General features: G+C 36.6%; 1 protein-coding gene across 3 annotated transcripts in view; it reads right to left on the bottom strand.

Moving 5' to 3' along the window:
- Window positions 1-2,727: 2,727 nt before the first annotated feature.
- The window catches only part of CPPED1 (calcineurin like phosphoesterase domain containing 1), a 131,745-nt gene continuing 108,228 nt past the window's right edge, over window positions 2,728-26,244 (bottom strand). For all 3 annotated transcript variants that reach the window (XM_043978901.1, XM_043978903.1, XM_043978902.1), the window contains one exon: window positions 2,728-3,380. In XM_043978901.1, the coding sequence (XP_043834836.1) occupies window positions 3,151-3,380 (230 nt within the window). In that variant the 3' untranslated portion in view covers window positions 2,728-3,150. The remainder of the gene's footprint in view (window positions 3,381-26,244) is intronic.

A 26,244-nucleotide genomic window follows, 5' to 3' on the forward strand; every position in this document is an offset into this window, starting at 1 on the left:
ATAAGATAAATGTGGCTAGTGCTCCTGTTCCCTTTTCCATATTTTTTACCTTAAAACATAAATTATATTGCTTGTGTTGCATATAGGTATCTGCATAAAGGAGACAACACTGAATTAAAGGACCAGCCTTGACAGAATTGGATTCTTGTCTTACCTGACACTCATGATATATGTGATTGTAAGTTGTTAGCCACTCTGTACCCCAGGCAGGTTTTTAAGACAATAAGTTACAGACATATTTCTGATTTACATTGTTGTAAGGAGTTTCCAAATCAGAAATTCCCCATGCTGACAAAATCTCAGGCCTGGATAAATCTGGGCCAAAAAAAAAAGTGTGTGTCTATTTGTGTTTATGTCTAAATCTAATTACATATGATTTGTAACTAGGCATCTTTCTATGAAAAAATAACCCATTTTTTCTAAAGCTGTCATATTATTTAGGTTTGAAGTCAACATTTTTCCTCTTAAACTACTTTTTTCTCAGCAGTGGGTAATCCTGTAATTGAAAATTTGAAGGTAAAATCTTAATATAACAATTTTCTGTCTCCATTTTAATGCCAATAGAATAACTTTAGGAGATGTTTTCTGGTCTCTATAATATTATTATAGTGACATTAGATGTTGTCAAGAAAACTAAAATTAAGATAATCATTTATTCTACACACAGCATTGTATTAAAAATAATTTTGTCACTTCCACATCTCTCTTCCCCCACCAAATAAAAATGTTATATGCAATGTTTATTTTAAAATTAAAATCCACTTTGTTTTGTAATACTTCTTGAGATTGGGAGAGGCACAGGAAAAAGGTATTCCAGGAGGAAGGAACATGAGCAAAAATGGAGAGGCACATGAGTGTTCAAGGAACAGACAGTATGTCAAGTTGGCTAGAGAACAGAATAGAGTCTGAAGTTTCATAAAACCTGCAGTGAGAAGTCTGATTCTATAAAGCACTGGTTGACAAAGAGAATTCTGTCGCCCATGGCCAAGTGCTTCAGAATGATTTTTAAGTCTCAGTTTAACTCCTTTGTTTAAATCAAAACAATCTATCCTTACCTAAACAAAGAGACTGAACAGGGGACTTACTCCCATTATTATGTTTTCCCAAAGAGCTGTCGTACCATAATTGTATGAGGGCTTCTCAGCAATGGCCTTTGGGCCCTAGAACAAACACATACTTGAGTTAGGTTCCAATCAAGGTGCTAAAACTTACTTCTACTTGGCCCATGGAGAAAGGCCCTGAACCTCTCACTTATCTAAAACCAGTTACTATTAACTGTTATCTAGGTCATACAAATCCAAGCTGCCTAAGGCTATGAAAATGCCCACAAGAAAAAATAAACAAAGTCTCTTTAGAGCTATCAACATTAAACCTTTTTTTCTAGGTTCTCCTATTACCTGGTTTACCCATCTATAAGCAAACAGCATTCCTATTTGTGACCAGTGATACTTCTCACTCTTTATCCTGAATATTTAACCTGCTTTCTCCCACTACACTACAAATCTCAAATGCATCTTACATATGGCTTATTTTCTATTTCTGATCTTTCTTACGTGACTGTTTAATGGTGAAAAAACTGACCAAAATAACTAAAGTATGTGTCAAAGTCAAAAGAATAAAGGATTTCCTAATTTCAAAACAAAACAAAATATGGACTTACCTATGGCATGTGAGCTTGTCATCAATCTACCAAATAGAATAAATTTCTTTTGTCTTTTACTTCTTATACCTTTGCAGAAAAAATATTTGTTTAATTTTCCTAGATTTTATTATACTGACCAAGACTTTCTTATAAAAAGTATTTAAATGTAATAGACCTTACAGTTCAGTGTATGTAACTGGTGAGCTTTTTATGTACCTTTAGAATGACTGAATATTATATGACAATAACTTTTTTGGGGGAGGCAATGAGAGGTAAGTGACTTGTCCATAGTCACAAGCTAGTTAAGTGTCTGAGTCCAGATTCAAACTCAGGTTCTCCTGACTCCAGGGCCAGTGCTCTATCCACTGCACCAAAAAGCTGCTCCTGACAGTAACTTTTAATGGCAACTTGAGGCTGCCATTCAGTACCAGAGTAACCAGGCAATCAATAATAGCAGCAGAATGAAATAAATGGATGAAATTAATACATTGCTCAGAAATCACTGAGTTCTGCCAGTAAATTTAAATTCATTTATTTGGGAAATTCCCCTTATAAAAATAATACACTTCATTTTGCCAACAGACGTTTGAAAAAAAATAAGAAGTATAATTAATCACTTAGTAGCCAGTGTGGATAATGGTAGTAAAATATTGCTTATAAAAATAACTATCCCCTGATTCCTTGGTTACTGCCCAAACTCCGTTTGATTATGCAGACAGAGTCAAAGTGTAATAGGGTGATTCAGATTTATGAAGCTATTTGCTCATATATAATGCATATATATATGATGAGCTGTTAAATAACTTTGCAAGGGAGGTTTCCAATCTACTTTTTCCTGATGCCCCTTTTATGTACAAGCCAATTGACATGAAAACAACATAGCTTTTCTAGCTTCAAGGCAAATATATTCAAGGTCTGATTTGTGTAAACGATTTTCTACTTCATCTGTCATCACTGAAGAGAAAATAGTCAGAACTTATTTCAAGTTGGTTATCTAGCTCTATTTTAGTAGATATACATATTTCTTTGCACTTTTAAGAGGCTGAGACAGTAATTTTCACCAGAAAAAAGTAACAAAAAACCTCTAAAAGAACAAAATGCTTCTTTATTATAGTTGACATCTTGAGAGTCACAACTATAGTTTGACTGGGGTGTTCTCAAGAATTAAGACCTGGATCTGATTGGAAGTAAGGAGAAAAAGGGAAATTATTGACAATATGCTACCATAAAAAGAATTAAACAATCCTCACAATAGTTTCTTCAAACAGCAAACAAGAAAGATTCTAATCATAATGACCATTCATTGAACTCCCTTCCATAAGGGAGGGAAAGTTTTCCATTTTCTTATTTAAGAGAGAATGAAGCTAACTTTTATGCATACATATCCCCAAATCACAAATCTTCAAGACTTCGCAATTGTGTTTTAGTGAAGCATTCCTTGGAAATGCTGCTCAATGAAAAATCAAAATGATAGAAGTGAATAATGAGTGGCACTTAAAGAAAAATTACTACTCTTGTTTAATCATATCCATCAGATCTTTCTCTATTCCTTCATTACTGAGTTTATCTAAGCTGTAGTAGCGATGAACAATTTTCTCAGCTGTGACCACCACAACACGGAGTCCGTGGGTATCTTCACCTAATTGGCAGCCTATCGCAGATGACACCACCATGTCAAGGTCATTGCAGGATCCACCAGCATTCCTATGGTAGTGTCCAGAGAAAACAGCCTTAATGCCTATGGATTAAAAGAGAGAGAGAGAGAGAGAGAGAGAGAGAGAGAGAGAGAGAGAGAGAGAGAGAGAGAGAGAGAAACGTTAACAATTGTGAGACATGAAAAGTTGACCATTCACATAATTAAGCACTTAAAACGTTATTTTTGGCATAATAATCACTAAGAGACCAGGCTACTTAAGTGATACCTGTGGTTTTGTTAGCCCAACTCATTTAGAAAAAATAACACCAGTAGTTTTCTGACTCTAAAGAAGGCCAATAGAAAAATATATACTATGCAAATTGCATACATGTTCTACTATGCATATAGCATATATACTGTGCTTGATTGGGCTATTCTATATGTGAAAAATTAAATATGTATTGATTATATGCAATCCAAGAGTTGTGGAATTCATGAGCACTTTAAAATCGCATTCTTGGGCAGGACTTCCAAACCATGTCCTATGATGTTTGAAGGAAAATGGGATAGTGTAGAAATAGTTCTGCCCTGGGGAGCTTGTAAAAGCCTGACATAGAAAGCAGTTGGCTTTTTTGCATAGTAAACTATGTTTATGAAATTTTACTCTTTATGCTTAATTCATAGTTATAAACTACACTATTTTGGAAGGATGTTAGGCAATTTTGAAAGTAGTTCACATTAGCAATAATTAGCTGTAAAAGCTCATTTATGTTTAAATTTCATGCCATATTTAATGGCATTCTCAAAGGAAAGTACATTAATGGTGATTTTTTTTTCAAGTAACCAGAAATGCTTATACAAAGAATCCAATTGGAAGTTTTTAGGTTTTAATAATATGTATAGTTTAAAAATTATACTGTTTTGTGCTATCCTGCTTATAGTAAATTACAGCAAATATCATCACAGAAGCATTCTCAGATTGGCCATGGTGTTTAAAAACACCAGGAATAAAAGAGACTACTGGTGATCTAATCAATCAGTACTGTTCAAAACCTGTTCTTTTCCTTACAAAGCAGCTTGCTAGCTTATTAAAATAAAGTATGTAACTTTTTTTTTTTTGACAAGAGAAGTCAAACAATAACTTTGTAATGAGTGTCCCAAGGGCACATGTGGGGCCTTTGGCATGGACAAGGGAGGGTATCATGGAGGGAAGAGTGAGTGGCTTTTTGACAATCTGTTACCTCTAGCATCTGTCTTCTCCATTTTTCCTGCCACCAGCTTTGTGAGCCAGCAGCTCACAGACTCACAGACTCACTCTCATCTAAACTATTTCAACTGTTCTTCCTGACTCCAGTTTTCTTGCCTTCCTATCTCATCTACACATGATGGCTAAGACAATCTTCTCAAGGCAGTTATGATCCTACCACTTCTCCCTACTCAAAAACTGACTTCTCACTTCACACATGGTCCAGCAGAACTGTCCTGATAGTGCCTATTGTGACATTCCATCTCTGGCATTTATGCCTGGGATGCTCTTCTGTACCTTTGCTTCTTAGAATCCTTGGTTTCCTTCAAAACTTAGCTCATGGGGCAGCTAAGTGGCTCAGTGGGTAAAGCACTGGCCCTGGATTCAGGAGGACTTGAGTTCAAATCAGGCCTCAGACACTTGACACTCACTAGTTGTGTGACCCTGGGCAAGTCACTTAACCCCCATTGCCCCATCAAAAAGAAAGAGAAAGAAACATTTAAAAAAAACTCAGCTCATATGCTACATGAAATCTTTTCTAAGCATCTCAATTTTTAGTGCTTGCTTACCCCTTCTCTCCAGCCCGTTCCCATCACTTTGTATGTGCTTTGAAAATATTTTGTAACTACTTTATTTGTACATATATGTGCAAGTCCTCAAGGGCAAGGACTATTTAGTTTTTGTACTTGTGTCCTCAGTGTCTGAAACAGTGCCTAGAACTCAGGAGATGCCTGTATACAACAGACTGATGATCCTAACTTTTTTTTTTCAAATTTTGAACACCTAATAATAATAATTATAACAATAATGATAACAACAATATCAATAATAATAAACATTTCCACATAGCACAGAACACAAAAGATTGTACATATAAACATGAATCTCCATTTTATGCCTTTTAAAACCAAAAAATATAAATTCCACACATTTTCAAAATTGTATTACTTGTCTGTGTTTCCTTCTGAACTCCTTTCTTTTCTGTGCTTTTTATAAAAGTAATTCAGTGACCTTTTTTTGGGAGAGGGGCTTCTATTGCTAATTCCCTATTCCTTCTCAGCCCCTCCTCTAATTAAAAAAAGAGAAAGAACCACCCCCCAACTTGTAACAAATAAGCAGAGTCAAACAAAATAGATCTGTAAAGTATCCATGTCTGAAAACATGTCTCTTTTTTTCACCTAAGTCCATCACTTCCTGTCAGGAGGCAGGTGACATGTTTCATTACAGGTCCTCTGGGGACATGGTTGGTCACTGCACTGATCACATTTTTTCAAAGTTGTTTCTATGTTCAATTATGATTTCCTTGAATAAACTGATCTGGTTCTGCTCACTTCCCTCTGCATCAGTACATATTACTCAGGATTCTCTGCAACTATCTCATTATTTCTTATAGGTCAATAATATCCCATTACATAAATATACCGTAATTTGTTTAGCCATTCCTCAAGTGATAGACACATCCTTTTGCTGCTATTGTTGTTCAGTTATTTTGGTCATGTTCACCTCTTTGTGACCCCATTTGGGGTTTTCTTGGCAAAGATACTGGAGTGGTTTACCGTTTCCTTCTCCAACTCATTTTACAGATGAGGAAACGGAGGCAAACAGGGTTAAGTGACTTGCCCAGGGTCACTCAGCTCGTAAATGTCCGAAGTTGGATTTGAACTCAGGCCTTCCTGACTTCAGGCTCAGGACTATTTCAGGATCTAATTATTTTCTTTTTTCCCCTTTTGAATCTTTTCTTCTTTTACTCTCTCCCTGCATCTCCTACTTTGCCATGCTTTTCCTTCAACACCACAGCATACTTTATTCTTTAGCCAAATTTACCCATTCCTTGAACATGTGGTATGCTTTCTTGCTTCTACATTTTTGCTTAAATTGTTTCTTCTACTTGCCCTCCCCCTGTGCTTCCATCTATCAAGATCATACTCATCTTAGAAGGCCCAGCTTGAATATAAACTCCTTCCTGAAGCCTTCTGTTCCACTCAAATAGATAAAATATTTTTTCTCCATGAACTCCTACAATCCTATAAATAACTATCTTATAACTTATCTCCTGACCTCCAGTCTTCTATCTCTAAGTGACAATTGGACATCTCTGGACATTTCTGACATCTTAAACTCAACACGTCCAAAACAGAACCTATTATACTTCCCAAACCCTTCCCTGTTCCTAACTTCGTTATTACTGTTGAAGGTACCACCATCCTCCCAGTCACCTATACTCCCCAACATAACACCTCTCACTGCCCACCTAGCCCTCCTCCCATCCAATTAATTACCAAATCCTTGTCTTTCCTACTTCAGTCGGGCACTGTTCTAAGTTACTTTTCTAATGTCTCTGGTATATGCCCCATTCTTTCCACTGACAGTGGTGCAGGCCTTCGTCACTTCATGCCTGAGCCTGCTGGTTGGTCTTGCCTCAACTCCAGCCCATTATCTATTTATCTGTCAAACTGATCTTCTTAAAGTGCAGGTCTGATACATGTCATTCGGTATCATGTGGATCACATCTAGGCTCAAATACAAAAATCCTGTTTGTCTTTTATAGCTCTTCCTAACCTGGCTCCTTCCTGCTATGTCAGGGTTCTTATGCCTCACTCCATGACCCCCACCTCCAACATACTCTGTGATGCAGTGACACTGACATCCTTGCTGTTCCCTGAACATGATACTCCATCTCCTGATTCCAGGCATTTTCCCTGGCTGTCCCTCATGCCTAGAACTCTCTTGTTCCTCATCCTGCCTCCTGGCTTTCCTAGCTAAAGTCCCACCTTCTGCAAGAAACATTTACTCCTCTGCTTTAATCTAAGTGCTTTCCCTCTGAGATTATTTCCATTATTTCTTGTATATATCTTGTTTGGATGTAGTTGTTTGAATGTTATCCCCCCATTTGACTTTAAGCTCTTTGAGAATAGGGATGGTCTTTTGTTTGTTTTTATTGTTAGTGCCTAGCACAGTGCCTGGCATATAGTAGGCACTTAATAAATGTTTACTGACTTGATTTTTGGCACTCATTTTATTCTAATTCGGATCATAGTTACCTATTTTATTTTCCTCAACTAGAGTATGACAACAATAATTTGCTTTTATATAGTATTTTATGGTTTACCTCCACTAATGCCATACTTCAATGCCTCATCTTTACATGGAACTTACCATGAGGCTCTTGAAGATTATAACAGCTACGCCCAATTTCTGTAAGGTTATGGTCTGTTGGAAGGCTTTGAGCAGGGTATTGGTGACAGATAATGCCTGTTGTCTGAGAATCAGCTTAGTTAAGGGTAGAGAAGATCATCACCAACAAGTTGGATATATTTGGTAATGAATTATTTGGTATAGGCCTATGAAACAGATAAAAATATAAAACAGCCCTCAGTACTGTGCCCTTGTTTCCACAGTGATGGTACTGGAGTGGATAAAAAGAGGCTAAGAATTACACAGTTTTTAGACAATATGCAAAAATTAATTTATCATTTTGTACTTGAAATGTGAAGTGTTTATACAATGACTAGTGAGTTAAAAAAAAATCCAACTAGTGGAGGATGTGAATCAAATACTTATTAACATTTTTCTTTGTTAAATAGGACCACATAGAGAAATTGTAGCCCTAAAAGAAAAGACTTTTGTAATGAGATGAGGCTGTTGCTGAAGACTAAGGACAATAAAAATAACTTATTCAATTATATTAGTGGGGAAAAAAAGGATTAAAGAAAAAACAGGGTCACTTGCATAAGGTGAATGACATTTTGATAATGGATAATATGGAGAAGGCAGAACTACTTTCCTTCAAGATTAACTGTTCTTGATCATTTAAAAAAATAATAAACATTTTTATTTAAAGATTTGAGTTCCAAATTTTATCCCTCCTTTTCCCCCTCCCTGAAGCAGGAAGCAGACACAGGTTATACATGTGCAATTATGTAAAACATGACCATATTAGTCATTTCGTATAAGAAATAAATGAATAAAAGAAAAAAAATGAAAGAAAGTGAAAAATAGCATGCTTCAGTATGTGTTCAATCAATATCAGTTCTTTGACATTGTCTTGGATCATTGTATTACTGAGAATAGTTGTCATTCACAGTTCTTCATCAAACAATAATGCTGCAACTGTGTACAACATTCTCTTAGTTCTGCTCACTTCACTACACATCAGCTTATACAAGTCTTTCCAGGCCTTTCTGAAATCATCCTGCTTGTCATTTCTTTTAGCACAATAATATTCCATCACCATCATATACCACAGCTTGTTTAGCCATTCTCCAATTGATGGACATTCCTTTGATTTCCAAGTCTTAGCCACCACAAAAAGAGCTGCTATAAATATTTTGGTACAAATAGATCTTTTTCTCTTTTTTTTTGGATGTTTGGGATATAAACCTAGCAGTGGTATTGCTGGATCAAAGGGTATGCGCAGTTTTATAGCCCTTTGGGCATAGGTCTCATGACCATTTTATACAAAGGACAATGTAGTTTGAACCGAAAAGGACAGAACAAAAATTGTTAATCAAGAACTGAAACCCACTAAGGAGGGCAATAGTAAGAGGGAACCTAGATGATCTTGATGAGTTTGGATGGATTAGGCCAAGGCAAATTTCATCCAAGGAACGTGAAAGAACTGGTAAATGAAAATAGGAACACAGCAGGATCTGAATACTACTGGTCAATAAATTTGACTGAAAATTCCTGACTAAATTTTAGATTGTGTTATGGAAGAGATGGGTTGTAAACAACTGGAAAGGAAAGGGGTGACTCCTCAGAGCTACATCACTTTATCAAGAAGAGGCCACACCTAACAGGACATTTCCTCTATTAAAAAAAACAAAACACATTACTAAACTGGTAGTTAAAGGGAATATTGTAGAAATAGTTTACTTAGATGCCATCAAAGCATTTAGCTAACTCTGAGAACAGGGAAAGATGTGGAGGAGATGATAGTAAAATTAGGTATATTAAGAATTGGTTGCATGATTGGATCCAAAAGTAGTCATTAAATACTTCAAAGTCAATTTGGAGGGTGCCCCCTAGTGGAATGTCTCAGGGATTTGTTTTCGGCCCTATTTTATTTTTGCCAATGACTTTGATAAAGGTATAGATTCTATGCTTATCACATTTGAAGATGCATCGAATTAGAAGGGATAGCCACCTCAAGAGTCCAAAAAATGGCAAGAATGACGAGCCAAATCTTGTTGTTTAGTCCTGTCCAACTCTAATCAGATGATTTCTATTTAATGACATAAAGTCTGCACTTGAGTTAAAAATCAACTTCACAAATACAAGAGGATGGAGGAATAGGCTATAAATTTGGCTCAGCTCCTTATTTGAAAAATGTGGCCTCTGTCAGAGAAATTTGCTATGAAATTCCCTCTGGTTAACTGTTTTCCTTCTAATTTTGGCTGCATGAGTTTTATTTGTACAAAACCCTTTTAATTTAATAAAATAAAAACTATCCATTTTACCTTCTGTGAGCCTTTCTATCTCTTGTTTAGTCATAAACTCTTTATCTTACATTTTTCCATATGTTTCCTTAATTTTCTTAGGATATCACCTTTTATGTTTAAATCATATAGCCATTTTGATTTTATCTTGGTATATCACATATGGTATATGCTACATGTTGGTCTGTGCCTAGTTTCTGCCAGATTGTTTACCCATTTTCCCAGCAGTTTTTGTTGAATAGTGAGTTCAGGTTCCAAAAGCTTGGATCTTTGGGTTTATCAAACATTAGATAAATATTGTCAGTTACTTCTGTATATTGTGTATCTAATCTATTCCAGTGATCAACCACTCTACTTCTTAGCCACTTCCAGATTATTTTGATGATTAATGCTTTGTAATATAGTTAGAAATCTGGTACAGTTAGGTTGTCTTCCTTTACTTTTCCCCTGATTATTCTCTTGATAATCTTGACCTTTTGTTCTTCCAGATGATTTAAAAAATTATTTATTATAGCTTTATAAAATAAATCTTTGGTAGTTTTATTGGTATGGCACTGAATAAGTAAATTAATTTAACTAGAATTATCATTTTTACTATATTGGCTCAACCTACACACAAACACTTAATATTTCTCCAGTTGTTTAGATTTGTCTTCATTTGTGGGAAAAGTTTTTTGTAACAGCGTTCCCATAGTTCTTGCATACAACATGGCAAGTATTTTATACTGTCTGCAGTTATTTTAAATGGAATTTCTCTTTCCCTACTGGGTGTTGTTGGTAATATAGAGGAATACTGATGACTTATGTGGGTTTATTTTAAATCCTGTAACTTTGCTAAAGTTGTTAACGGTTTCAAATAATTTTTTAGTTGATTCTCTTAGGTTCTTCTTTAAGTATATTATCATCTCATCTCATTTGAAAAGTGATAGCTTTGTTTCCTTGTTGCCTATTTTTCTTCCTTCAATTTCTTTTCTTGTCTTATTTCTATAGCTAGCATTGCTAGTACAATACTGACTAATACTGGTGATAATGAATATCCTTGTTTCACTCCCTGATCTTACTGGGAAGGCTTCTAGTTTATCTCCACTGCAGATAATGTTTCCTCTTGGTTTCAGATACTACTTTTCATTTTAAGAAAAGTCCCAGGGGCAGCTAGGTGGTGCAGTGGATGGAGCACCGGCCCTGGATTCAGGAGGACCTGAGTTCAAATCTGGCCTCAGACACTTGACACTTAACTAGCTGTGTGACCCTGGGCAAGTCACTTAACCCCAATTGCCTCACCAAAAAAAAGAAAAAAAAAAAAGAAATGCCCCATTTGTTCCCATGCTTACTAGTGTTTTTTTTTTAAATGGAAATGGGTGCTGTATTTTGTCAAAAGCCTTCTCTGTACCTATTAATTATAATTTTTGCTGTTTTTGTTATTGATATATTCAATTATGTCAATTATGCTTATAATTTTCTTGATACTGAACAAGTCCTACATTGCTCATATATCAGATCTCACCTAGCTATAGTATATGATCTTAGTGATATATTGCTGTGATCCCCTTGAAAGGGATCTAAGAATTTTCTTTCTCTCTCTTTTGCTTTCCTTAATTTAGTTATCAAAACCATATTTGCGTCATAGAAGGACTTGGTAGGACTCTTTCTTTACCTATTTTTCAAATAATTTATATATGGAATTGATTATTCTTTAAAAGATAGAATTTGAAAGAATTTACTTGTATATCCATCTGATCTTGGGGATTTTTCTTTTTCTTTTATGGCTTGTTCTGTTTCTTTTTCTAAGATGGGGCTCACTAAGTATTCTCTTTCCTCTTCCGTTAATCTAGGCAATTTCTATTTTTGTAAATATTCATCCATTTTACTTAGTGTGTCAGTTTTGTTGAAGTATAATTGGGTAAAATAGCTCCTAATATAGATTGCTTTAATTTCATCTTTGTTCATGGTGCAATCACCCCTTTCATTTTTGATACTGGTAATTTGGTTTTCTTTTTTAAAAAATCAAATTAACCAATGATTTATCTATTTTATTGTTTTTCTTATTAAGCCAGTTCATAGTTTTATTAGTTCAATTAAAAAAAACCTTTCAATTTTATTAATTTCTCCTTTGATTTTCAGGATTTCTAATTTGGTATTTAATTGGGAATCTTCAATTTTTTTTTGGGGGGGAGGGGGCTAGTTTTCTTTAAATTGCATTGATCTACTCTTTCTTTTTTTAAATTGATGTAAGGGATAAATAAAAAGATATATATTTTCTCATAATTTTTACTTTGGCTGCATTTCACTGTGTCACTGTTATCATTATCATTAATAAAATGATAGATTGGTTCTATTATTTGCTTTTGGACCCATTTTATGATGAGATTATTTCATTTTTAATCTCTGCTTTGACAGTCCTTCCTTGAATATAATTTTTATTGCATTATGGTTCAAAAAGAGTGCATTTAATATTTCTGCATTTGTTTGTGAACTTGTTATACCCTAATACATGGTCAATGTTTGAGGCACCATTTATAGCTGAGAAAAATGTATATTCCTATCTATTCCCAATTTTCTCCAGAGGGCTATCATATCTATATATTATTCTCCTTTTGTTATTTATTTCATGTTTAGATTAATCTAGTTCTGAGATAGGAAAGTTGAGGTCCCCCACTAGTACAGTTTTACTGTCTATTTTCTCCTATAATTCATTTAACTTTTCCTTTAAGAAGCTGGGTGTGGGGCAGCTAGGTAGTGCAGTGGATAAAGCACCAACCCTTGATTCCAGAGTACCTGAGTTCAAATCTGGCCTAGCTGTGTGATCCTGGACAAGTCGCTTAACCTCAAATGTCTCACTAGGAAAAAAAAAAAGTTGGGTGCTCTGTCCTTTGGTGCATATGTCTAGTATTTATATTACTTCATTGTCTATGGTACCTTTTAGCAAAATGTAGTTACCCTGATTATCTCTTTTAATTAGGTCTATTTTTGCTTTTGCTTGGTCTGAGATAACCCCTGTCTTTTTTATTTCAGTTGAAATCTAATAGATCGTGTCTCTTATTTTAAATTTGTGTGTGTGTCTTTCTATTTCAAGTGTGTTTCTTGTAAACTATATCTTGTTGGATATTGGTTTCTAAATTGTTTTGCTATCTGCTTCCATTTTATGGGTGAGTTCATCCCATTCACATTCATAGTAATGACCACTAGCTGTATTTCTTTCTTTTCTTTTTAAATCATAAAAAAGTCTTTTATTATTTTCTAGTTCTACTAGCTGTATTTCCCTCAACTCTATTTTATTCTATTTATCTTTTTTTCTTAATGTTGTTCCTCCTTAAAAGTCTGTTTTGCTTCTGACTACTGTTTCTCTCAATCCTCCCTTTTGGGTATAGGATATTCAGGGAAGACTAGTACCTCTGGTGTGAAAACTGCCAAACCCTTTTCAGGGCTTAACACTTCTATAGTGTTCTCAATAGACCATTATCAATTAATGCTGAAGCCACTGACTGTAAACATCAGGTTGAAGTCAATCTGTCTCTAGCTGAACTTCCAACTAAAAGAAAGGTATTGAATGTGATTAGGCTCCTCTTGTGTGGCAAAGCACCTGGTACTGATTTTATTCCAGCCAAGATTTACAAGGCAGAGGGAGGGGTCTACTGTTTATACAAAAGCTGATGGAAATTTTCTGGGTTATATGGCAAGAGGAAGTTATACCCCAAGAGTTCAAGGATGCCTTCAAAGGAAAGGGATGTTCCTGTGACAATCACAGGTAGGGTCCCTTTCTTAGTCATTGCTAGCAAAATTCTTGCCAGAGTCCTCTTTAACAGGATGATCCTTCACCTGGAAGATGGTCATCTACTTAAGAGCCATTGAGGCTTTGGAATGGGCCGAGGAATGGTCAGTATGATATTTGCTACCCAACAACTCTAAGAGAAATTCCAGGATCAGAATGTAGGTCTGTACAAAATGTTTATCAATCTAATGAAAGCCTTTGATACTGTCGCTTATAGAACTTGTGGAAAATTATGTCAAAATTTGGTTGTCCTGAGAAGTTCATCAGTATTGTACATCTGTTTTATGATGGCATACTTGCCCAGGTTCTGGATAATGGACACTGTTCTTGCATTTTCCCGGTCAACAATGGAGTGAAACAGGGCTGTGTACTTCCTCTCATGCTTTTTAGTATGTTTACAGTGATGTTGTTGAATGCCTTCAACGAGGATGAAAACAGCATGAAAGTGAACTATCACAGTGATGGTAAATGATTTAACTTGAAAAGGCTACAAGCCAAGATTAAAGTGGAAGGAGAGGTGGTGTATGACTTTTTGTTCACAGATGATGGTGCACTCAATGCAGACTCTGTGTTGCTTTTGCTAATCTGATCTAATAAGGAACACCAAGCAAACAGAGGTTCTCCACTAGCCAGTACTATATCATCCATATGTGGAATCATTAGTTATAGCAAATGGAGGAAATCTGAATGCTGTGGATAAGTTCACTCACCTTGGCAGTATACGTTCCAGAGATGTAAACATTGATGCTGAGGTTGATGCACACAGTGCCAAAGCTAGTTCAGTAAAGTGTGGGAGAGAAGAGGTATTAGACTACCAAACTGAAGGTCTACAGAACCATTATGGGGAGAGTCATTGTTGTATGCCTGTGAAACCTGGACAGTATACCAATGCCATGCCAGGAAACGGAATCATTTCCATTTGAATTGTCTCAGGAAGATTCTGAAGATCACCTGGCAAGATAAGGTACCACACACTGAAGTCTTTTTCTTGAGCTGAACTGCCAAGCATTCAAACTCTACTGCAGAAAGTACAACTTTGATGGGTTGCCAAAAGTATGTTTGCCTAAAAGACTAGTTTATGGAGAACTCACACAAGGTAAGTCCTCATATGGAGGTCAGATGAAGCGATACAAGGACATTCTCAAGGTCTCTCTGAAGAACTCTGGAATAAATTATGGGACATGGGATACTGGCACAGGACCATCCAGCATGATGTGCCCACACAAAAGAAGGTGCTGTATTCTACAAGCAAAGCAGAATTGCAGTAGCCCAAAAGAAACATGACATGTGCACATTTAGAGAATCCAACCCAAATGTTCATATGGACTCTTTGTTTCTGAGCTGTGGTAGAACATTCCAAGCTCATATTGATCTGATCAGCTGGATTACACTGTACTTTGGTTGCGCCCCCCCCCCATTTTCGCAGCTTATATCTTAACTTTGAATTTTATGTTAGAGTTATGCTCTGCTCATCTTTTCAGGAGTGGGATCATTGTAACCAAGTTTCAGGCTTTTTTGCCTTGCTGTTTTCACAGCTAGTTCTGGGTGGGGGAGAGGTGGTCTGTAAGCTTTTGGTACTTTCAAGGTGGTATGATCCAGGGAGAGGTATAGTCACTGCTCTCTTGGTCTGTGTTCTGGGCCCTACTCACTACTCAGTTATGGCCCCCATTCTCTTGTTTTGTTTTTTGTTTTTGTTTTTTTTTGGTGAGGCAATTGGGGGACTTGCCCAGGGTCACACAGCTAGTAAGTGTCAAGTGTCTGAGGCCGGATTTGAACTCAGGTCCTCCTGAATTCAGGGCCAGTGCTTTATCCATTGCACCACCTAGCTGTGCCCCCCCCCACTCTCTTGTGACCACAACTCCTCTCCCTCTTTGGAACTTTGACCCCCCTGCTCCCTCTCAGCCCCGGAACTGTGGACTGGAACTAGGGTCCCTGTTCTCTTATGACCCTAAATGCTCCTATGTACCATGGAACTATGACCCAAAATTGGGTAATAGGCAATGGAATTGTCAGATGGTGCCCAGTCCTTGGCCCAGGGCCAGCACAGAGCTCCACTATAACCTCTTTCTGACTAGGTTTCTAATCCCCTTACTGTCGCTGGGTGGTGAGAATTCCCAGTAATGTAGCTGCTGCTGTCACCCTGTTGTCTCCTAGGCCCACAGATGGTATTACCAAATGCTCCTGGCCAGTCCCCACAACCGTGCTACAGATCACTCTTTCTAAACATGTAAGTTGTCCTGGTCCTGGTCTCACCCCAAACTTTCACTGGCCATGCCACTCCAGAATTTGCTTTGATGCATTATTTTAAAGTTGTCTGGAGAGGAATGTTTGAAGAGTTAGGCCAGAATGCTTCCTTTACTCTGCCATGTTGACTCTACCTCAAATGAAAAGTTTGATTAGTCATGTAATTAATAAATTGTTACATAATAATAAAATAAGTGGGCAGCCAGGTGGCGCAGTGGATAGAGTGCCGGCCCTGGATTCAGGAGGACCTGAGTTCAAATCCGGCCTCAGACACTTAACACTTATTAGCTGTGTGACCCTGGGCAAGGCACTTAACCACTTAACCCCAATTGTCTCACTAAAAAAAAAAAAAAGGCATCAAATTAATTAAATAATTAATCAGTGTTTAGATCAATTTCAAATTAGACAGAAAAGTAGCATTCACAGTATAACACCATGATCTAATGAAAAAAAAAGCTATCTAGGAAGAGTCAGTTTGTGAAAGTTATTTTGGAAGGATTAAGAATATAAGAAATTTATTCTCTTCTAATCTCACATCAGTTTTTATTCTATTAGATATACACACATATGCATATATATATACATATATATATATATTTAACAAGCCATCACATATCTTTGCATAGAGATATGGCTATGCATTTAGAGAAGTTATTAAGATAATGTTGCAAACAAGGTGGCATAGTAGTAGATAAGAGTATCAGATCTGTCAGGAAGGTCTGAATTCAAATCTAGCCTTGGATACTTATTGGCTCACCCTAGACATAACCTGTCTGCCTCAGTTTCCTCATCTTTAAAAGGGGAATAATAACAGTACTTATCTCAAAGGATTGTTGTTGTAAATATAAAATGAGATAAATGAATACAAATGAGATATTTGTAAAGCTCTTTGCATACCTTAAAATTCTACACAAATACTATTTTATTGCTATTATTATATCATTAGTCACATTCAAAGCATACACTAAGTGATCCATTAAAAAAAAGGAGCCTGCAGAAAAAAAAGAAGTAGCTAAAGTATACTTTGGGTATAAAATATTCATAGAAGGAGATGTAGATGAAGTCTGCTCTCCCTGGGAATGTTACCTCACCATCAGATATAAGTGAACACTTTTACACTAAAGAGACCAAAGAGAAGTGATAGATATTAACAAGTGGACTTTGGAGGTGCAAGCTGCTAATATGAAATTTTGTTTAAATACCACATGATACTTTCAGCAAGAGGCTCTTTATTAAGTTAACACACTTTGGTTGCCAGCTTAGGAACTTAGAATTCCAGTACAATTACCCTTACCAGAATTTCACTAATATGCATTTTTAAAAAAGTCTGTTATCTAAGCACAAAAGTATATTAAGGAGAGACTAAAAGGTTTGTGCTCTAGTGGCTTGGCAGATCAAACCACTGGCATATCTATAATTCCAGCTACAAAGGTAATTACAGGAGAGGACCTTTGTAAGGCTCTCAACCTTCTTAAGACATTGGATCTAAATTCCGTCTTCATGATGTGATTCTATAAACTGAAATTCTGCTGTAGATGCAAATGAGACTACCAGCTGGGAAGCCCACAATGGAGGCTGTTAGCAGAGATTCTAATTGGGCAATGACTTGCTAAGGATAGAAGAGTGGCCTTTCCCTGAAAAGGGTCTACATTATAGAGGAAATATGTGTTTTAAAGGAATTCCCTAGTTTTCTTTTTCATTAACAAAAAGAAAAGTACACAAACAAACCCATTTTTGTACATAACAAGATTTCAGGAATCACAGTATGACAAATTAAAGAGACAATTTGGTCCCCATTGTCCCCTCAGGTGGCTTATTCTTCACTCTGCTAGTCTAGACAAAAGGATTCCTATAGCTGTATCCCAGCTCAGAGCCACTCAACTCAATCACTGTTAAGTGTAATTGTCTCAGTTCTGGGTTTTGGGGTAATTCACTGTTTTTTCATCTTCTTGCCTTTGAAAATATATAGTCAATTGAAAACTGGAAACTCTCCCATTTGATACTGAGCCAGACCTCTTCCAGGTACTATCCAAACTGCAGTATGAAATGATACAAATAAAACCCCCCAAACCTCATCTCTCCTACTAATATCAGTCAGGATTTTTGTGAACAGTAGAACAGGGCCTTCAGAATACATTTCTAAAAATTTCTGAAAGAACAATTGCATTAAGATAGTCAGGGACTACTTTCCATAATACTTTAAAAGTATGTACCATCTGAGATATACACTTCAATCTCCTGTTTCCTTAAACATTTTGTTCTGGAAGCTGTCATAGGAATACTCCACATGACTCCATTCTGAATTTGTAAAGAACATATGTACTCTAAACTCTTAAGAATGTAAACAACTAGACTGAGAAGGACTTATAATCATATGATTATGAGGAACATGCCTCGTTACACTGACCAAATGATTGTTTATATTGGTCAGAATGGCCAGATCTATTTATCATGAATTGTAAGTGTTCATCAATAAACTTGAATATATTGATACAACTGGCAAACTTAATTGGTACAAACAACCTGGACCATGGATTGCATCAGTGAAATGCAGATTATCTGAGTTCCCCTTAAAAATGGGTCACAATGAATTCACATTGCCACTTACTCACAGCAGAATGGCTTGGCGCTACAGTAGAGACCAATTATAAGCCTAAGCAAAATGGAAACAGAAAAGTCAGTACTGGCAAGGACCCAGGATTTGAGAAGAAACTGCACTGTGAGCTTCCTACCTTTTACCAGAGCAGGCAGAAAACAGCTCCCAACCATTAATGTCCATAGGTTTTAGGGCTTGATTTTCCAAACCCAATTCCCTATAGCTGTCAAGTCTCAAATCTATCACAGTCATTTCCACCATCCTGGGTGTGGTAAGACTGTTTGAAGGTAGTCTGAATGTGATATTAAGCTTTACATCCTATACATCTCAGAGAATTTAGGTGATTTACTCTATGTAAGGGTGATAATCAGAGTAGGGGCTTTTTTCTTTATTGGGGTGATTAAATTAATTGAGTAAAACAACCAAAAGTGCATATACAATTTCATTGAATGAATCATTGAATGACTTACTCTTCTTTAGAAGATACATTCTTAGCTTTGCCCGTTCTTTTTCATATAATGCCCCAGGTACTTGTATTTAGGAAGTCAATAAAAGAACTGAGACAGAAGTCTATGTGCTAAATCAAAGAATCAGGTGTTTGACATTTTACTATATTAAGTTATAGATGGCATAAGTAGACTAAGATAGGTAGGTAAGGATGTATAGGACTGAATAGAGAACAGTTATTTTAATCACAGTGGAAATGCTTCTGCTCTGAGGTTCAAGATTTCATTTTATTGGGCACTACCGTTCATATGCTTGGATTTTAGAAAGTAATCCCTATAAGAAACAATTAAGAAGGCTGCCATGTTTTTCATTAGTCACTGACAGTTGTAGAATTTCTGTAGTTATTACTCATAATACTCTGATATAGAAGCCTGAGTACTTGAATAGAATGCTAGCATAACACAGGCTTGACAATTCAATACAGTCCAACAAACAGCTTATTAAGCACCTACTGTATACAAAGGCCTGCATAAGGCCCTGCTCTGATGCCTCCTTGTGATGTGGAGGTGACTCTAAGTTCTGTGAGGCTGTGCCAGTGGTACAGAGTTAGGACAGGTACTATTCGTTCTGGAAAGGCTTCAATCAGGCCCTTTTGAAGCTTGGTTCAAGTACCAAACTTACAGAAGGCCTATTTCTCCTGATTGCTGGTGACTCCTCCCAACCTTCAAATCACTATACATTTGCTATATCTATGCCTATATATATGAAATTATATTTATATTTGTTCAAATGTGTACATGCTGTTTCCTTGATAGAATTTAAGATCCTCGAGGGCAAAGACTATTTCATCTTTGTATTTATGTCCCCAGTGCCTAACACAGTTCCTGGCACACAAAAAGTGTTTAATAAATGCTTATCAATGGATTGATTGACTATGATCCCAGTGATATGATGTGTCTGTTATCTTAGGACTAGCTAAATTGAAAGAGGCTCATCACGAATAGGCTGACAATTAGGCGATTATTTGGCAATGGCAACTTAGAAAATAAAGAAAAATACAAAATAGCCCTCGGTCGTGAGTATAGTAACACAGAGGATACAAGGAATCATACAGTTCAGAGGCCTTCTTAAAGAAGATGTCTAGTTCAGAGTCTAAATGGAAGAATTCCCTAAAGATGGTGAGAACCTCCAGATATTGCAAAATGGATTGCTGCTTGTATCAAGTCTGAGGATGCTGCAAAACCTCTTAAATAAGATCTATTATCATACATGAGTAATTACATATCTCATTTAACACAGGAAGAACTAGATGGATGAAGAATACCAACTTTCTATACCATGGTCAGCAAACTGGTCCAAGGGTTAAATCTAGTTCATTGTCTAATTTTGTACTGATTGTCATGTTTTTATACCACCCATGAGCTAAAAATTGTTTTTATATTTTGATAATAAAATGATAATGGTAGAAGCTGATGATAAAAACCATTATTAGGCTATATAAAAAAAGGCAGCAGAGTAGATGTGGCACATGTACAAACCCCTTGTCTAGATTATATACAATTAGGTGTATAGCTTATTGCACTGATTGAAGAGTACACATATCTTTAACAGACACTATGGGTAAACAACTGGACCCAGAATTGAAGAGGAAGTGTGTGTGTGTGTGACAGGATTGCATTTAGAAAACTGTGGTAGTGCTTTTGATGACCCCTAACCTTCCCCCTGAAAAAAGGATCATTTTTTAAAAAAACACTAATATTCTTCTGCTAAATTCTATATAACTGAAAAGCATGGAACATCACAGTGTTTAAATAATTAAAGTTGTGGGTTACTTAAAAGGGCACTGGAAAAACACATGAAAAGTGTGAGTAAATTGCAGTTTATAACCAAAGAACTGCATAGAAGTGGGATAAGTGATATTATTTGAAAAATGGAAAATGGTAAAGGCAGGAACTTGCCTGATATCTCCCAAATTCCCACCCACACAACTTTAAAATAATACCTCAAAACAAATTTTTGGGCAGGGGGTGGGAGTGGGGGTGGAAGCTAGGTGGTGTAGTGGATAAAGCACTGGCCCTGGATTCAGGAGGACCTGAATTCAATTCTGGTCTCAGATACTTGACACTTACTAGCTCTGTGACCCTGAGCAAGTCACTTAGCCCTCAATGTCCCGCAAAAAACCAAACCAAACCAAACCAAAAAAAACAAACAAAAAACTCCCCACAAATTCTGAAGTGGTAGAACCAAAAAAAAAAAAAAAAAAGAAAAAAGAAAAAAAGTAAAAGGATGAAGTGAAACCATTTTCTAGCTTGAGACAACTTAGAAGATGACAGGAAAGGTCTGTCTCACTGGGATGAGAATGGAGTGCCACCCCGTACAGGCTGTGCCTAGCAAGCCAGCAGTATACCTTAGGGACAACTCAATTAAAAGCAGCAACTCTCAGCCCACATACATAAGGGGGATGGACAACTGGTCAGGAGATATTACAGGGGACCTTTTTCTGGCACTTGGTTCAGGACTGTTGCATTGCCTATATGTGATTCCAGGTTGCAGTCCCAGGGCAAGGAAGAGTACTAGCACACCAAAGCGTAAGGCAGCAAGAGAATGGGTACCCTGGTCACAGTTCTATTGTTCACAGACCACAGTGCAGGCCAGGACACCATGACCACACTTTCCTTAGATTATACCACCTTGGAAGGACCAAAAATTTATAGACCTTAAGAACTAGCTTTGAAAATAGCAGCACAAAAATTTGGCACAGTGCCCTCCCTGGGAGTAGAAACCAATTTTTACATAAGGTTAAAAGTCAAGAAATAGGCTAGAAAAAATGAACAAACAAACAAACAAAAAAGACCTGACAATAGGAAGTTACTATGGTTACAGGGAAGATCAAAACACAAACTCAGAAAGCAACAAGGTCAAAATTGCTATACCCAAAGCCTCAAAGAAAAATGTGAATTGGGCTCAGGCCCAAAAAGAATTCATGGAAGAGCTCAGAAAGGATTTTAAAAATCAAATAAGAGAGGTAGAAGAAAAATCAGGAAAAGAAATGAGAGTGATGCAAGGAAATCATGGGAAAAAAAAGAGTCAACAGCTTGGTAAAGGAGACACAAAAAATATTGAAGAAAATAACTTTTAAATAAAGGCCAAATGGTAAAAGAGGCACAAAAATCCACTGAAGAGAATAACTGCTTAAAAAGTATAATTGTTCCTATGGAAAAAAGATGTGCCAAATTCCAATGCTCCTAGGTCAAGGAGAAAATATTTCAAGCAGCTAGAAAGAGACACAGTCAGGACAATACAAGATTTAGCAGCTTCTACATTAAAGGACCAGAGGGTTTAGGATATGATATTCTTGAGGGCAAAGGAGCTAGGGTTACAACCACGAATCACCTACCCAGCAAAACAGTATAATCTTTGGGGGGGGGGGAAATAGATATTTAATGAAATAGAGGATTTTCAAGCATTCTTTTTTTTTTTTCCCCTTGAGTGGGGCAATGAGGGTTAAGTGACTTGCCCAAGGTCACATGGCTAGTAAGTGTCAAGTGTCTGAGGTCAGATTTGAACTCAGGTCCTCCTGAATCCAGAGTTAGTGCTTTATCCACTGTACCACTTAGCTGCCCCCTCAAGCATTCTTGATGGAAAAAAAGACCAGAGCTGAATAGAAAATTTGACTTTCAAATACAAGACTCCAGAGAAGCATACAAAAGTAAATAGGAAAGAGAATTCATAGGGGATTCAATAAAGTTAACTGTTTATAATCCTATATAGGAAGATGGTACTTGTAACTCCTAAGAACTTTATCATTATTAGGGCAGTTAAAAGGAGTATACATAGATAAAGGACATGGGAATGAGTTGACTATGATGGGATAATATCTAAAACCATACTGGGAGAAAGGGAAAGGGAATAAATTTTCTCATATAAGAGACACAAAAGAGCTTTTACAATGGTGGGGAAAACGATGGGGGTGGTGGTGGTGGTAGACAAAACAATACTTTCATCAGAATTGGTTCAAAGTGGGATTAACGTACATATTCAATTGGGTATAGAAATCTATCTTATCCTACAAGTAGGAGGGAAAGGGGATAAGAGAAGGTGGGGGAGGGTTGATAGAAGAGAAGGAAGCAGTGGTCAGAAGCAAAACACTTGAGGAGGCAAAGGTTCAAAGGAGAGAGAAGGATAAACAGGGGAAAAATAGGATAGAAGGAAATACACAGTAATCCTAATTGTGAAAAACGTTTTACAGCAAGTTTTTTTTTTCCTGATAAAAGCCTCATTTCTCAAATATATAGAGGACTGAGTCAAATTTCTAAGAACACAAGCCATTACTTATGTGAGAAAATAATTATTAATAATGGATTTCTTGGGGCACTCAGAGATCAGTTTCTCAGTCCCCCCCCCCACCCCCGCAAGTTCAGATCTAGTCTGGGACAAACCCAAGGGAACACAAGAAATGGAGACTGATTCTATTGTCTAGCTCAGAGAAGGACAGATGGGATCAAACCACATCTAGATAATGGACTCTGCCTTGAGCACCTTCAGTGGATGTCTTTTACATCCTTCTTCCTGATGTCATCTCTAGAGTTCATTTTATTGTAGACCACCCTCAAATCATGTCAACCAATAGAACTGAATGATGCTAACCAATTAGCTTTGATCAATGTATAATGACCCATCTATTGAAAAAGGAAAAAAGGATAAGGGATAAAAACACTTTGAAAAGCGCTCTCTTGGTGCATACTCTTGGCTCTCTGTCTTATAGGTCTTCTGAACTCTGGTAGGGACTCTTGAGACCATGTGCTGTCTCTCTGGGAGAAAACATGGGTCTTCTGGGGTTTTTCTCCTGCTTGTACTAACTGCCATGCTGAAGCTCTCTCCTTGCTTTTTCTACCACGTGGCCTGAGACCATGAGAAGTTAGGGAGACACATGGTCAATTCTTTAATGGTATATCATATTAATAAAATAATAATATGCTTACCGCCAAAACTGATATAGCAATAGTAATTATTTTTTAAAAACACACCTAATTGATAAATGGTCAAAGGATATGAACAGTTTTCAGATGAAGAAATCAAAGCTAACTACAGTCATGTGTTTTTTTAAATGCTCTAAATTGATTAGAGAAATGCAAATTAAAACAACTCTTGAAGTACCACCTCACAATTGATAGATTGGCTAATATGAAAGAAAAAGAAAATTACAAATGTTGGAAGAGATGTGAGAAAATCAAAACACTAAAGCACTGTTGTTGGAGTTGTGAACTGATCCAACCATCCTAGAGAGCAATCTGGAACTATGCCCCAAAACCTATAACTATGCTAACCTTTAAAAAAAAAAATAAAGCTCCTACTCTGTGTCAGAACCTCCACTTACCCTCCCCACCAAAAAAAGTATACCTGAAAAAGGAGTTGGACTTTCTCTTGTAGACTGAGAGATAGAGAGCTTCTGTGATCGACTGGTACCCATACGGTGTATTTTTTTTTTAATCAGACTTTGAAAAATGTCTCCATACTTTTAAAAAGGATTTATGGGAGGACATGGATTTGAGTCACATGGGATGAAGTATCAATGTGTATGGAAGGCACCATATTAGGTAGCAAGAATCCAAGTAAAGCAGTCTCTAACTTCAGAAAGCTTGCATTTTGCAGGAGGGATACAACATATGTCCAAATGTATAAATGACAGTATGAAGAGGAAGAGAGCACTAACCACCGGGAGACTCAGGAAAGGCTTCACAGAAGAGGTGGCACCTAAGCTGAACCATGAATATACCTAGGGATAGGGAGGGGAGGGTACATTCCAGACACAGCAGATGGTCTTGCAAAGGCAAAGAGGGATTGGGAGCTGCAGACTACATATAATTAGATGCAAGAAAAAGCTCCTGGGTCAAGGTTTTCTAAATGTTATATGTTAGTGAATATGAATTTACCTAAGAGTTGAGCATCTGAGAGTGCTCTGGAACTCCTGGTGGGCATCAAGCAAATATAGTATAACTCATTAATTAAATTAGCCACTGCAAATTTGACTTTTATCCTAGAATATAGGCTACAATGCAAAATAGAGACAACACGATGCTACTTAATTTATAAAGTCAGTTCATTGGATAGGATAAAAAATTCACATGGGGATGGATGGCTGACCAATTAACCTGAATAGTCAATCTGGTAAATAAGAGAAATAACAAGACTATCATGCCTTAGCCACTCACAGATTTCTCCAAGAATTGGAAATATTTTCCATTATTTTGTAGTGGGACTCTCTTAAACTTTAATTAGGAAAAATGATAACTTGGAGACAATGCAATCTGAAACTAGAATTTTTGCTAATGTAAATATCTTCTGTTGGCCTGGAGATAGTCTTTGGATTCTAAAAGAGCTATTATATTGGCTTTTGAAAGCATCTCATAGTTGTAAAGGTAAGAATGATGAAATAATGACAAAAATAACAAAACTCCCTTAAAAAAAGTAAGAAATGAGAGCCATTCAAAAAAGTGTCCTTTTATCTCTTTATGATAAATATGTCAATTACATACTTATATCATAACACTTTTTACAATTTCATATTTTTATGCTGTTCTTGAATACTTGTGGTATGTATTATACACTCTGGCACTCAAAAAACAGTGGAGTGGCAGTCAAGAGACCTGAGCTTTTGGCCATGGCTCTGCCCCAGAGTCTATTAGGTGAGTCACTTTTCCTCTCTAGGACTCCATTTCCTCCTCTGTAAAATGGAGTTGACTTAGATGATTTTTAAGGTATGAATGGTGAGATGACAAAAATAACAAAACTGCCACTTATTAAAAAAAAGTCGGAAATGAGAGCTAGTCAAAGTGTCCTTTTATTTCTTTATGATAGGCATGTAATCCGATACATGTGTGACTATCAGTCTTGCCTTCCTAATGAGATTGCAAGTTCTTGAAGGCAGAGACCATATCTTATACTTTCTCTATATTTACCCCTAAGTATATAGCAGAAGCACTCTGATTTTGCATTTCTACTTGCCTAATGGGGATATGTATTTGTTGTGGCAACTACCTCAAATTCGACCATCTAAAACCACTCATCTTTGTCCCAAAAGAAAGTCTCCTTCATGACTTTTCTCTGTGTTTTTTCCTACTTGGTTCTATCATTGTCCTAATCAACCAAACACTAAAAGCTGGATTCATTCTTATTCCTTCCTCTCATATTTCAACAACAAAGTGACAAACTAGTAACAAAGTGAT

The sequence above is a fragment of the Dromiciops gliroides genome, chromosome 1 (assembly GCF_019393635.1).
Source record: "Dromiciops gliroides isolate mDroGli1 chromosome 1, mDroGli1.pri, whole genome shotgun sequence".
Classification (NCBI taxonomy): domain Eukaryota; kingdom Metazoa; phylum Chordata; class Mammalia; order Microbiotheria; family Microbiotheriidae; genus Dromiciops; species Dromiciops gliroides.